Source organism: Pyrgilauda ruficollis, unplaced genomic scaffold, assembly GCF_017590135.1.
Source record: "Pyrgilauda ruficollis isolate IOZ18807 unplaced genomic scaffold, ASM1759013v1 scaffold182, whole genome shotgun sequence".
Taxonomy (NCBI): domain Eukaryota; kingdom Metazoa; phylum Chordata; class Aves; order Passeriformes; family Passeridae; genus Pyrgilauda; species Pyrgilauda ruficollis.
In genome coordinates, this window is record NW_024517207.1 from 1084340 (window position 1) to 1097890 (window position 13551).

At 44.9% G+C, this 13551-nt stretch overlaps 1 protein-coding gene and 1 non-coding gene across 3 annotated transcripts; both read right to left on the reverse strand.

Moving 5' to 3' along the window:
* Nucleotides 1–1361: 1361 nt before the first annotated feature.
* Nucleotides 1362–13146, reverse strand: EIF4G2 (eukaryotic translation initiation factor 4 gamma 2). Of its 2 annotated transcripts, none has more exons than XM_041464661.1 (22): nucleotides 12886–13146; nucleotides 11210–11274; nucleotides 11013–11078; nucleotides 10469–10594; nucleotides 10065–10167; nucleotides 9241–9372; nucleotides 9081–9147; nucleotides 8846–8997; nucleotides 8272–8382; nucleotides 7648–7731; nucleotides 7465–7563; nucleotides 7142–7283; nucleotides 6890–7050; nucleotides 6350–6463; nucleotides 5454–5579; nucleotides 5106–5210; nucleotides 4806–5021; nucleotides 4262–4520; nucleotides 3841–4045; nucleotides 3188–3399; nucleotides 2957–3078; nucleotides 1362–2649 (listed from the first exon to the last, which is right to left on the reverse strand). In XM_041464661.1, exons 8-22 carry the CDS (start codon nucleotides 8927–8929, stop codon nucleotides 2584–2586), a joined length of 2106 nt encoding a protein of 701 aa, XP_041320595.1. In that variant the 5' UTR covers nucleotides 8930–8997; nucleotides 9081–9147; nucleotides 9241–9372; nucleotides 10065–10167; nucleotides 10469–10594; nucleotides 11013–11078; nucleotides 11210–11274; nucleotides 12886–13146; the 3' UTR covers nucleotides 1362–2583. The 2 variants fall into 2 exon arrangements, with proteins under 2 accessions (XP_041320595.1, XP_041320593.1); XM_041464659.1 differs by having other exon boundaries at nucleotides 11210–11320.
* LOC121352089 lies at nucleotides 6139–6309 on the reverse strand. Its single transcript, XR_005954884.1, has one exon. It is a non-coding gene; the product is annotated as a small nucleolar RNA SNORD97 (small nucleolar RNA).
* Nucleotides 13147–13551: the final 405 nt, after the last annotated feature.

Consider the following 13551-nt stretch of genomic DNA (forward strand, 5'->3'; position numbering starts at 1 on the left):
GTAGAGTAAGGACACGTCAGACTGGGCAAGAACACAAGGCTTGTATTAGTTACTGTGTTAAGGAGCCCACAGCTGCCAGCTCAGCCTTCTTCAAAATGCGGCAGAAAAGCTTAGCTGCAGATTTGGGATCTATTCCCAAGTTTTTACTTGCACATCCTTCTACCTTCTCTTCTCACCTCTGATATAACTTGAGGTGGAAACCACTCTTTCCTGCCTTGTGGTTCCTCCCCATCTTCCTTCTGCAGTGCACAGGAGCAAAGTGCATCACATGCTCCACACACAGATTACCATATCCACAGGAAGTATTATAGCACCATACCCCACCAAACCAACCAGCAGTAACAGCAAAGTTCAAAGAGAAAAGGACAAACTTGGAAAAATACAACACTGTTAGTGAAACAACGGTAAATTTCACTTCACAGCATCTTGTTACACTTAAAAATGCAATTTTGGAACAGAATTTTGAATTAATTAGGATTAAATGAACCCCATAACTGTACTTGTATTTGTCCAACCTGTTAAATGAGTACTGAACTGCAGAACCTTAGTGTCTATAGCACACATGCACCTGAGCCTGCACATGGAGTGAGGAGGGAAGTCTGCACCCCTCCAGTTCTAGCAGTGACCAAGTCACTCCATAGATAGGGAAGAGTCATGAGTTTCAAAGTAACATAGATAGCATTAAGTGTTCTGGGAAGCCCCGTGTCAGTGCACCCAGGAGGTGCAGCTCCATCACACACAGCCAGCTCTCAACCTCAAGCCACTGAACTGCATTTGAAGCATTCCTACCTTAACTGGACCCCATCCACACCAGTACCCCCTGCTCTCCCTTAAACTGCTGAATACACCCCATTTCTGAAATGAGGGATGGTGCTATGGAATTCTGCCAGCAATTCAAGTTCAATACCCTTGATAGCATTTGGCTGGTAGAGCACAGTCCCTGGCTTTCCTGGGCTCCACACTACACAGAAGCTCCCAAGGCAGTAGCAGAACTCCCTGACAGAGCACAGCTCACACTCAGGAGGGCAGAGCTGTGACTGGCATCAGGGAACCCTTCAAAGCAAACCATGATGTGCTTTTCCAGCTGTAGTGTTACAAGGTACTCCACTGCCAATTCCAACTCCCCCCCCCTTCCTCAAAGCAAGACTAATTAACAGCTCTAGTCCTTTTCTTGGGCTCCACTTCCTCACCTCCTGTGATGCTTAGCAGTTTACAGGCTACAGCACTCACACCACTGGCAAACAAAGCTCCAGTCCAGGCAGGAGCCACTACCCTTTTGTCACTACAAATACATCACTTTTCAACAGGTTAAGTCTTGAGTATCAATAAGGACAAAAAAAAACTCACTGGGGACAAGGTTCTAGGAAGTAAGGTGTTTTGAGTATTTAATAGATGACATTTCAAGCCTGTACAATGCAACATCATTCACCTCTTTTGTAGGGGTTTTTTTTGCCAATTCAATTCGAGAAACAGGCAGCTAATAGACAGTGCCACTTGATTCAGAAACATGCATGTGGCCTGGGGGGAAGCTCAAAGCATTAACCAAGTCAAAAGCACATACTCACTGATAAAGCATACATTGGACCACAAGGCAAACCCCTACCATTTCTTCAACAGAATCCCATCATTCTCCTTCTGTCACAACACAACTGTAGTGTCTCATCTTGTCTGTGACCTTATTTAGAATTCATCTGCATATCCAGACAAGGAGTGTAAAAGTAATTTCAGGATGGTTGCAACCTAAGGTAACTCCCACTGATACTTCCTTTCTTAAGTGAACAAGTCATCAACCAAAGCTTTTCTACTGGGAGACATTCAGAAACAAGTCAAGTATCACAATGTTTATTGATAGATACAAGTATATAAAATCAGGGCATGAACATGTCTTGATAAATTAATAGACTTAATTTCAGTACTGTAAGAGGGACCAATTCAAATTTCTCACCATGTCATGTTTCACACCCACAAAAACCTCTTCCAAAGGGCATTAAACCATCTCTTCAGCCGATCAGTTTTTGTGCAAGTAAACTGTTCCTTTTAAAAAAGACTTGTGCACTTGCCCAGGCTCAAGGATATTAAAACCTAGCACATAAAGCCCATTACTAGAGGTAGAAATACAGGCAAATATACTATTACGGCAACAACCATCGATTACAGTTAAGGATTCTCTGTAACAACCAAATGGATAATCAAATATTGCAACAACTCAAGTATTACACTGAGCAAAGTGCATTTCTACAGTATTCAGTGTTGCTATTCAGTTTCTAACTTAAAAACAGCCTATGATAACTGGCAGCAAAGAAGACCCTTGCAACAGACTGCTTCTGCTCGAGAACTTATGATGTAATTATTGCATGCTGCTAATACACTGTTATCTAAACATTGAAGATACTCTAAAATATTTTTATTGTAGACTATTAAGACATACTACAAAAACCTTTTGCAGAGAATATCCTACTGACATACTTCTGCTTTAAATATTGTGAAACATTACAGCGGAATGAATTTTCGCAGTGGTTAGGTCAAATGCAGTTACATCATAGCAACAGTATGTTTGCACAATTTAAGGCTTTGGCTGGTTCTTTAGTCAGCTTCTTCTTCAGATTCTTCTTCTTCAGCAGTTTCCAGCCAGGTTAACCACTGGTTTACCTGCAGTTACACAAAACTGGTTTAAGGGAGCAGGAATTGTTTCCCCATTAGGTGCTTCCACAGAACACTCATCTTCCCCCCCCAACTCATTTTAAAAAACCTTTCATTTCAGCCTCATTTGCACTACACATAGGCCTCTGGAAAATAGGAGGGATTTAAGTAATCTTCCTTTTAACTCCTTCCTAGTGAAATATTCCATGAAGTTTCTAGATATTTACACGTTTCAGACGCTTCAGAAGTTCTCAAACACTCCAGTGCAGCAGAAATAACAAAAAACAAGTCTCTATTCTAACGTTAGCAGATTTACCTGGAATAAAGCTTTGCCTTTCCCTGGAAACTCTTGAGTAATGTCTTCTTTCCATGCCAAGAAGGCTTCTTCTTCAATGATCTCCATGTCATAGAAATGAACAAAGAAGCGCAGTAACATGCCTATGAAAATCAATTTAAACTTGGTTAGCTTTATAACCATCTCAACCCCTTGCCGAATTTTAAGAAATGTAGGGACAAGCCAATTCAGGTGAGACCTCAATGCACTTACCTTTTGGAAAATTATTGTTGTAGCAGTGCACCTGGAGTGCATACAAAGCACTCACTTGCAGATCAACATGGTCATGGAGGAACTTCTGCATCACCGGCTTGAAGGAAAGAAGCAGCTGTTTTTCCTGCTCGAGCTGCTCTTTAGATGGAGCAGATGAAGAATCCGATTCGTCACTGGGTGGGTTTACTTCACTAGAAATATACTGCAAGAAACTGGACAGAAGAAAAGCCAAACTAAGTTCTGTAAAGTAAAATCAAAGCACTTGATGTATCAAGTTAAAGACAGCTATCACTGCACCTATCGTCCTGCTTTCACTTGCAGTAAGGAGCAAGCACAGAGATTTGCACTGTGGTTGACAGTGCACCAGCAAAATCCTTGTTCTGCCTTTGTTACAGCTCTGCATTTTAGAAAGACACATGGATCTCGACCTCCTCCTCCCAAAGAAAACGCTTCACACACTGATGTAGGCCTGGAGACTTTTCTTCTCAAATACAATGGGATTTTACTAGAGAGGGTTCACTCAGAACAATCTGTCTCCCCCTGTACTGCATCTCGGATTTCCGCAGAGCTACATTTGAGCCTTTACAGAGTTAAGTACCTTACTGGTAGTTTAACCAAACAAGTACCTGAAACCTATCAAAACAGCATCCTACCTGGTCATCAATATATTCACAAATCCCTTATCTACATGAAGCTTGGGTGAAATGTTATCTTTAATCCACTTATAGATGGCTTGAGGGGATGGATCCGATTTTATTTGCTTTAGCAGTTCCTTCTCCAGTTTCAGAAGCGGGAACAAGAAGCTAAGCCCCTTCCCTTCCAAGATCTCCAGCATGCGATCCTTGTTCTGGTCAATTTCTGACAAGGAAATAAAAGACACGTGTTAAGTGCTTCTCAAGAGCTCTAAATAATGGTTCATGCTCCAGCCACCCCTTAAGAAACATCATTCCTAACAATACTGACAGCTAATTCCACCAAGAGAACCCTGCATGTTGTTTTCCTCTGGCATAAACTGGAAGAACATCTCGCTTACTCTAGGATCAGGTAACAGAAGAGCTCTGTGGCAAATCTTACCTGGTAACATTTTCTGCATATTCACTTTGCTTTGTTGGAACAATTCTGTTAGCCATTCACGGTCTTGTAACTTAGCTAACTGCTGAAGACAGAGCAGGAAGAGAGGGAAATGGGTGCCACTTTCCAGTGGTTGAGCCAGTTCGGAAATGCTCACCAGGTCTGAAATAATGGCACGGGCTGCAAACTGTGCTAAGTAGGATTTCACCAATGGGATGTCCACCTCCAGTTTGGGGCACTGGTCCAATACATTCAGGAATGCCTAAGAAACAGTAAACACACAAGATCAAATTCCTAAGTAATTCTGTTCCTGTGCAACATAATGCTCATAGTAGGTTTTCTGTAGTCACTTGCAAAGAGGATCCCAGGTTCCAACTGCCTAAACACTGCATGTCTTCCTTGCACTTGTGCCCCTCACAGGTTGATGGACTATTTTTACCTCCTCAGATTAGCAGGACTAAAGAAATATTTGCATGCTGCCTTTACAGCAGCTAAACACTATGAAGAGCCAAGAAACAAGAACTGCAAGATTATCAGACCACAATACCTGCATGAAGTTGTCACTGGTGGCTATTCCCTCCTGCTTGAGCAAGCTGATCAAAGTACTTGCTTTCTCTTTGTCCTCATCTGATCTGTCTAGGGATTGAAGGATTACTTTGCTCAGCATCTCAGGAATGAAGTGTTTCGGAGCTCTCATTTCTCTTACAGTATTGACAGCATCATTAGCATTTCCATTGTTCAGATACTCAGTCACAACAGCCTCCTGGAGAGGAAAGAAGCACAGTTAAGCATCCTTTTCCAAGATCACATCCAAAGCTGTAAGACTCACTACTGCACACCAACTTACAGTTTGTTTAAGTAGCTCTTCCTTAGAAGGAGGTGGTTTCTTGGTGGTCTTTGCAGGCTTCTCTTGTATAAGTGGTGGATTTGTTTTAAGACCAAGTTGAGGCGGCTGAAAAAGAGACCAGAATTTGTTCCTTTGTAGCACATCTACTTTTGCCTTTATAAAGTTTTACAATAGAAAACATAAAAAAGGCAGACCGAACTAAAATTAGTTTGGTTTCAAACATTCTTTTCCCATGTCCTGCTCTGTACAATCAAAGACATCTTTCTCCCTTGACACATTTGAAATTAAGTTTTCCAAGCACAAACAGGAAAGTATAGCCAACAACATACAGGAATTTTTTATATTTACCTGTCCCAAAGGCGGTGTCTGAGTGCGTGGTGGTTGAGCACTGGGAGGAATCATAGTTATCTGGGGCTGAAGCTTTGGCACTTGGTTTTTATTCATCAGGAAAGACTGAGCAGGTCTCAGGCTAATCTGTAAACAGCAAGCCAAAGAAAAACTCAAACTGTTTCAAATATTCAGACCAACAATACACAGCCATGGACCCAATTCAACTGATCTCACTGAAGCACGACTCCATTTCTACAATATTAATACTGAAATACGGATTAAGCCATGTGGTCTGAAACTCCCCCAAAATCAAGCTACTGACATTTAGTTCAACTAGTATAAAAACCTGGAAATGCTCCTTTTAGATGCAGTATGTTAGAGACCCAAGAAGATAATCAGCATGCTTGCTGATGTATTTTACAGCCAAAATGAAACTACCAAATTGCTCAGAAATCGGGATACAAGTCTGGTTAACACTCAAAATCACAATGCAGTTTACTCTGCATTTGAAATTTTGCCTATTAGCCAGTTCTAAACAAAAGAAAACAAAAAAAAATTAACCTGGTCCAGCACTTCAGGGTTTCTAAAGTTCAGGATTTTCTGAAGTTTTAATGAAATGTTTTGTTATCAATAGGATGCATGGGAACTGATGTCAGAGTAGTGTTCTTGGAAGTGTGTGGGAAGGAAAGGACACCCCAAAAAATTGCCCTCATATCTCAGTCTTGCTCATAGGACGCTGGATACCCTAAGGAAAGTGAGGGGGGTAAAAGGTGAAAGAGGAAGGGACAAAGAAGGAGGAGAATGAGGAGGAGGAGGAGAAAGAGTTCCAGCATTAGTCCTCATAATAACGCGTCTTGCTATAATCATTGGGCAATATTAGAATAGGCTGTAAATAATGTAGGCATGTCATGTACCTCATCTGCATTAAGCTGTCCTTTCTTAGAAAACCGAGGTGGCATATCCTTCGACTGTCCTTGTTGCTGGGATAAGAGTCCCTGATTCTGGGTATGGTAGAGTTGGCTTTGCCCCTATTTCAGAAAGGGAGATATAGAGAAAGAAGTGCAGATGATGGAGTGGCGTACATCATTTGGTAAGTAGTACCAGAGGGACCAGAGGAACAAAGATCCTATTCGCCAGGAAGGGAGAAAGAAGGAGCAGGGGTGGTGGGAGAGTAGCATCTATCCCTAAAAACAGGGCCATCTTTTAAATGAAACACACCGTTCTGACCCACCAAAGCCACATGCACCTTTTCTTGCAGTTAAAAAAAAAGTGTACTTCTTGCATCTTTTGTACTATTTAAAAAGTGGTTTAGAATTTTTGTATCAGCTGAGCATCAGTTATGAGAATCAAATCTGAATAGGTCTTTCAACATAAGCAGACTTTAATCCATAACATACGCATCTCAGGAAGTGCTTCTAAACAAGCTGAAGTCACCATGCAAACAGCTTCCTTACCTGACTTTTCAGAAAAGATTTGCCTAGGTCTCCAAACTGGGATTGAGCAGAAGGCATGAGGTGACCCCCATGGCCATTGAAGAGTTGGTTTGAACGATGGCGTCCCATGGTGGGTGAGAATCTATCCTGAATAACCCCTGGACCAGTACCAATTCCGCTACCTGGATCAGCGAGGAGACAAATGATAGTTTTAGCTCTTATTCAGCAGGGCAGAGGCACAGCCACCCTACCACCCCTGTGGCGTCAGCATACCTGGCATTTGTCCAAACATATCAGCAAGCCCTCCGAGTGGGTCCCTGTCAAGTTTCATCCTGGGTGGCATGAAGGGTCCCTCCAGAAAGAAGTCGCTTCGCATCCCTTGAGACATAGGAGCAGGAATAAAAACTCCCAGATCCTTTAAAACAGGAATTACAATTTTGGTCAGTTTCAAGTACCAGCTCCAAGAAAGCAAAGTTCTTAGCCCCCAACTACAGAAGTCCATCTGGTTTTAACCCTTAAGCCAACTGTGACACTGTGAGAACTACTCCAAGTGCACAGCACCAAGGCAGGCCCTGGACCTTACACGCAACACTCACTTTTACTGCATCTTGACGGATTTGATTGATAGTCTTTGGTCCATTGTCAAGAAAAGCTTTGCGAGGAACCCAGTTGTGTTCTCTCAACTCCACAGTATCCTTGGAACAGAACAGGATATTAGGAAAGGATTCAAGACCCTTTGCAAGAAAAAAAAACAGCAGGGAGACATTTAATCATCATACCTGCAGCAGGAAACGAATCCTTGCTGGCAATTCCTTACTTGACATCAAGGAGCGCATACGGGCAAAGTACTGATCCATTAAGGACTAGGGGAACAAAAGTTAAAAGTTAGGGTAATTCTATCAGTGCCTTGAGTGTTATCACTCAAGCCATTCAGGACAAAATAATGCAACAAGCTGCCCTTTCCTGCTATCTCTAGCTCCTTCATGACAGAGTTTAAAGACCTAATGCATCAAGACATCTGAATCAGAGATAAGCAACACAGCCAAAATTCTGTTCATTTTAAGCTTACATTATAAACTGCCATCTCTCCAATCACCTAGCTGTGCTAAGAATAGCGCCTCAGCACATTTTTTCAAGCAGTGTTTAGAAAAACAATAGTCTCACTTATGTGATTTCCTGATGACCCTAACTACCCTCTGGTTAGATGTTTAAAACTATTTCAGAGATTGGCTTTTTCTATCAAGAGATTTGGTCTAGAAACCATAGCTGGCACTCTTCTCTGAAAAAAAAAAATCAAATCTCTGTTTTGTACTTATGAATACTAAATACAGACGGTTCAGGCAATCACAAGTCTTAGGCACATAATTTAATTAGGTTAATGACTGCACTAGATAGGCACATACCTTGGCTTTCGCATGATCTAATCTAGGTCCCACTGTCCTCATTATCTGACAGAGGCACTCCAAATCCTCCCCCATATCTTTGAGTTGAACTCTCTTCTTCTTTTCCAAAAGCTGAAAAATTAAAGGGGAAATTTAAGATTTAAAAATTTTATAAATGACATTTCATAATAAGCAACAAACTTTGTACACTGACACATATGAAAGCATTGTTTTGTTCTGAAGGCAAATGGACTTAAAATGTTAAAATTAAGAACTGCCAATTCTTAAGTGTGTGTACTTTGAAGCACCTACGGCACACTTATGTCTGGACAAAACTACATTCTCCCTTGGAGACAATTCCTATGGCTCTGAACAAAGCTGATCTTGCTTTTAAATCATGCCAAAAGGTAACAGTAGGGGATAGGTAATCAGGAAACATTTTGGTGTCATTTTATGCTCCTGCTCCAAGACTCTCAAAGCAGCATCAACATTTACATGGGGTTTTTGGTGGGTTTTTTGGTTTTGTTTTTTTGGTTTTGTTTTTTGTTTTCAAGTTCTGTTTAGCTCCTAGCTTCCTCCCAATCTGAATACTCACTGTTTTGATGCACTTATGAAGGATAGATTCATGAATAAGATCAAGCTTGCCAAGTTCTCCAATGAATTTGATGTTCCCCAGCATCTTGATCTTGGCAATGGCTCTCTGTTCCTCCTCCTCAGGGAGGAGGGGACCATCATGCTTATCATAGACTGGAAAACAAAGAAGCCTGTTTTACATGGCTGTGGGAAAAGATGACAAATAGATTCTGTATTAAAGCGGTTTTAAAACTTACTATCAACATTTCTGGTTCGGTTTTCAAATTCATCTTGAAGTTTAGATATTAGGAGGCGTCTGAATGTCTACAAAAAGAGAACAAAGCAAACAATTAAGCTAATCAGGGCAGCTACAAATGCATGCAAAAGTTACCATTCCAGATTGAGAGATGCACTCACTGTGCTTTGCTTCTGTCCTGGATGACTCTCTGCTGATGGGCCATCAAAGTTGGGTGCATCTTCTGCCAGTCGCAGACATAGTTGAGCGTACAGCGAGCTATACTTGGGCTCTTCAAGGGCTTTGTCTACGATCTAGAGAGAGTCAGGTTGAGTAAGGCAGCAAGCAGCAGGAGGGTGCAAATGTTATTAGCAAAGTGAGTTACAAAACACAGAATGGATTATTGCCACTCTCATCTAGAACATCCTGTATTCTGTTTAATCAAACAAAGGAACAGTGCAGCCCAACACCATCTTAAAGCTGAAGCAAAGGACAAAAGCCATTGCTTGCTACTGAAAAGGCTCTGTAATCCTTGGCCACTACAACTCAAGTTTGCTATGCCAACACCAACGTTAGTATCACCCATCTGATCTCGTTTAAAGAAAGGGATCTAACAGTTGCACCCGTGTCCCCAGAGGTCACCAATGGCAGCCTTTCCAAAACCAAGAGGCTTGCTCCTCAGGAAAAGAGGAAGAAGGGGAGGGCAAGCAAGTAAGATGGCTAACTTGCACCATAAAGAGTACTTAAAAAAAAAAAAAAAATCACAGAACTCCAAAATCACGTTTAGTCATTATGTAGACTTCTAAATGAGAAACTCAAACCATTAAACCTACTTCCTCCCCAGAAGACCCATTTTTACACAGAAAGCAGGGGTGGGACATGGTGTTTGATAATCCAGATACACAAAAGCATTTTTCATGCTACTTCTGTATCCCACCAAAACAAACAACCCCATGATTTTCAGCATGCAAGAAAACTGTAGTGAAAAGAAATGCAACCAACTTACCAGCAGTATGACCCCTTTTAGGATGAGCTTAGATTCTACACCCACATTGAGGAGCTCAAGGCATAGCTTGTCAAACTTTTCAGGAGTAAGCTTATTTAGTATGCTAAAGAAGAACAAAAACCAGAATCAGAATACACAAATACTGTAAGCATGCTAAGAGACACTTTAGACTCAGCTTATTTTTTCTGTTTGACGTCTATCAAAAATTGAAAAGTGCAATTTTCCATTCAACTGGTGTTTTCTGAGATCTTCAGACTGTGAAGTACCATTGAAAACACTAATCTGTTTACAAGAATTACTTTCAGCATTTAAACTCAAGGCCCTCATCTTCCCTTCCTCCATTACTCAGATACACACCACTAATGAAAACAGTAAGGAAAGAAGTAATTTTGTGAGGAACTTACCCTCTTACTTTCCTGAAGATTGCATCATGTCGTTCTTTGTCGTTTGCGGAGTCGTCATCTCGTCTAGTGCTTCGTGAAGGAATCCATTTCTGAGCGTTTTGCCCTGGGGTTTTCCCCAGGAACTCGCTGCAAAATTTTGAAGAATACGGTTATTAAAACAGAAACAAGTAGATTTAAAGAACTGCCCTTTTAACCTTTCAGCCATGCCTTACTCAAACCAATTCCGTTACTTGCTTTCTGAAGAGCACACAATTACCCCTACCAACGCTGCAACATCTGCTGCAGAGGAAAGTACTCAACAACAACGCCTGGCACCCAAAAATACTCTCCGCACTTCTAAAGTTAAATTGATGAACAACCTCATACACTGCCTATCAACCATGGGGTACACCTTAAAGGGCACAGACTGGAAAACATTTAAACGTCTTTAACCCAGTAGGTATTGCTGGTACAACTTTAAAGCTAGCCTATTTTCAGTTCTATATTCGCTATCAGGCAGGCTCTGACTTTGAAATCATGCAAATCAAAGAGCAAGGTGACATACCTGTTGCTGGCAGTCTTGGGATAGTGCTGAGGTGCACCCCTACCACCTCCTCCGCCTGAAGAAGCACTGTTAAAAACAACCACGGAATCCTGGGTAAGTCCAAACATCTCCGTTTTGGTATAAACATTACACTAATTTAAGATGCCCTCCAAGGAGATTTTCCATTGCTAACTACTCATCAAACAAACAAAGGGTACCTGAAACGAGAAGCACCCCCTTCTGCAATCGCACTCTCCACTTTGGCGGCTTGACAACGAAGAATCTTCAAAAGAATAAAATTAAATTGACGGGGTAGGGAAAAACAAAACCTAGAAAGACAAACCAAGCATTCATATTATACTTGTTTACTATCAGCCATAGCGTCTTTAAAAAGTACAAATGTTTGTTCGACAATGAGAACCCTCCAACACCGAACTTTACAAAAATTAAGAAAACTTTCATTCGTGCAATACTTGGGACAGTCACAGAAATGCCGATTTCATCACTACAGCCATGTTTTCCAGCGGGGCGAGGGCAAAGAGACAAGGGAATCACGGACTGAGCAAAACCCTTAAGTCTATCCAAAAGCCAAGAGTACCCGCAGGAAAGAACGCAAGCACTTTTTTCTTTTGAACAGCAAATGAGTGTTTTACTGACGTGATTTAGAAACTATGATTTATAACGGCGCGACAAAGCAGCCAAATTCTGAAGTGAAAAGCATCAAACAAAACGCACGCTTAAAGCGGTAAAAGGCGTGTGTTCTGCGTCCAAACGGCGTACTAAAGCACCAAATAACGAAATAAGGTATCGTCCACCCACCACCTCAACTTTCAGCCTGCATTAAGAACCTCACTGCACGGCTCACGTAGCAGAGCGGCGAGCAGGGGGCCAGAAACGCCCGGGCAGGGAGGGAAGGCTGCGAGTGTCCCGGATGCGCTCGGAGCCCTCCCGGAGCCCCCCCGGAGCCGAGCGCGGCCAGGGCGCCGCCCGCTGCCCGCGCCCGCCCGGCTCTTTGTTCTCCGCCAGGGCGCCGGGCGGGACCCGCTCCCCCGCACCACGGCGGCCGCCCCGGGAGACACGAGGGGGAAGCAGGCGGTATCGCACCGCGGCGCCCGAGCCTCCAGACAGGAAACATGGGCGAGGCGGCTGACGCGGCGCTTCGGCAGCCCGCTCTCCTCCACTCGCGTGAAGAAAAGCCAATGAACAATAGTAAAAAAAAAAAAAAAATTAGGAAGTCCGGAGCCCTCCCGGAGCCGAGCGCGGCCAGGGCCCGCCGCGGGCACGCGGAGCGGGGACAACATGGCGGCGGCGGCGAACAAAAGGCTGGGCCGCGGAGGGCGCCCCCCGCAGGCGCCGCGCGGCACCGCCGCCCCCCCGCCAAAAGCCAATGAACAATAGTAAAAAAAAAAAAAAAATTAGGAAGTCCTCTCGTCACCTTCCCACCAGCAATGCGGATCCGCAGCCCGCTATGTGTGCCACGGCTTCTCCCTCCAAGGGAAATTGGGGGGCAGCGCGGGCGCCCGCAGACCGCGGCAAGACTACTATCCTACAGCCGAGCCGAGCCCACTAAAGGCAAGGCCCATACGGACAGGCACTGCCCGATCCCGTCTCCCCCGCTCTAACCTGAAACGCTGCCGCTCAGCCTCCCCTCCGCGCCCAGCGGGGGCTGCCGAGCTCCTCCACCCCTTCGCTCAGCGGCGGCAGGGCTCGCACAGCCGGCAGCGGGAGCGACCGCCGGCCCAGGCCGCCATTTTGTGCGGGAGAAACAGACAAGCAACTGACAAGAAAATGGCGGCCACTCCGGGCAGCCGCCATTTTAGGCTGCAGCTGCAGCAGTACCCGCTCACTCCCGGCCCCAGATCCGCGCTTCTCCCGCCACTCCCGCATTTCTCACCTTCCCTAAGGCCTTGTCAGCTTCCCCGGGTCCCGGCGGCTACCAAGGGCAGGGGAAAAGGCAAGAGAAGGGGGGGGAGGGGAAGGGAGCCGGGGACCGGGGCTGGGGAGGGGAAGGGGGGAGCGCGCGGGACAGGGCGAGTCTCCGAGTCACCACAGCAGCAGCAGCACCGACCCGACGCCTCCCCCCGCCACCTCCATAGAGCGCCGACCGCCGCCGCCGCGTCTCGGGCGCTCCCCGGCAGCCCCACTAACTTTATCACCCTTCACGCAACCTACCCCACCTCCCGCCGCCACCCGCCAATCGCCGCCGACCGCTCCACCCGTCCTGCCAATCACAGCCGAGGAGGGGGGCGGTGCCAGGGCCGGGGTGGGCGGTGGAGGGAGGAGGTTTGGTTGCGCCGTGCCGCCGCCGCAGTGCAGCACCGGTATTCATGAACGCTGCTACGCCAGGGGCTGCCGGCGATGCCGCGCAGGGCATCGGGGGCTGCGCAAGTAGCGCAGCCGCTGCATGGCGGCCGCTGGGCCGCCGCGTCCCCGCGCCGTTTGCTGCCGACCTGCAGCCCTCACAGACCTCCAGTGCTAGGGGCCTGCCGTGCGAGCTGCAGGCACGTTCACAGAAGGGTACTTTCATCTATATATGCTAGGATATACGTTCGTAAGATTT

Coding starts and splice junctions, on each gene's coding strand:
- EIF4G2 (XM_041464661.1), bottom strand. CDS start 8,929: ATGCTGGGGAACATCAAATTCATTGGAGAACTTGGCAAGCTTGATCTT. Junction 4,521..4,805: donor CCAGTGACAACTTCATGCAG/GTATTGTGGTCT, acceptor ACTGTTTCTTAG/GCATTCCTGAATGTATTGGA. Junction 3,400..3,840: donor GTGAATATATTGATGACCAG/GTAGGATGCTGT, acceptor TCTTCTGTCCAG/TTTCTTGCAGTATATTTCTA.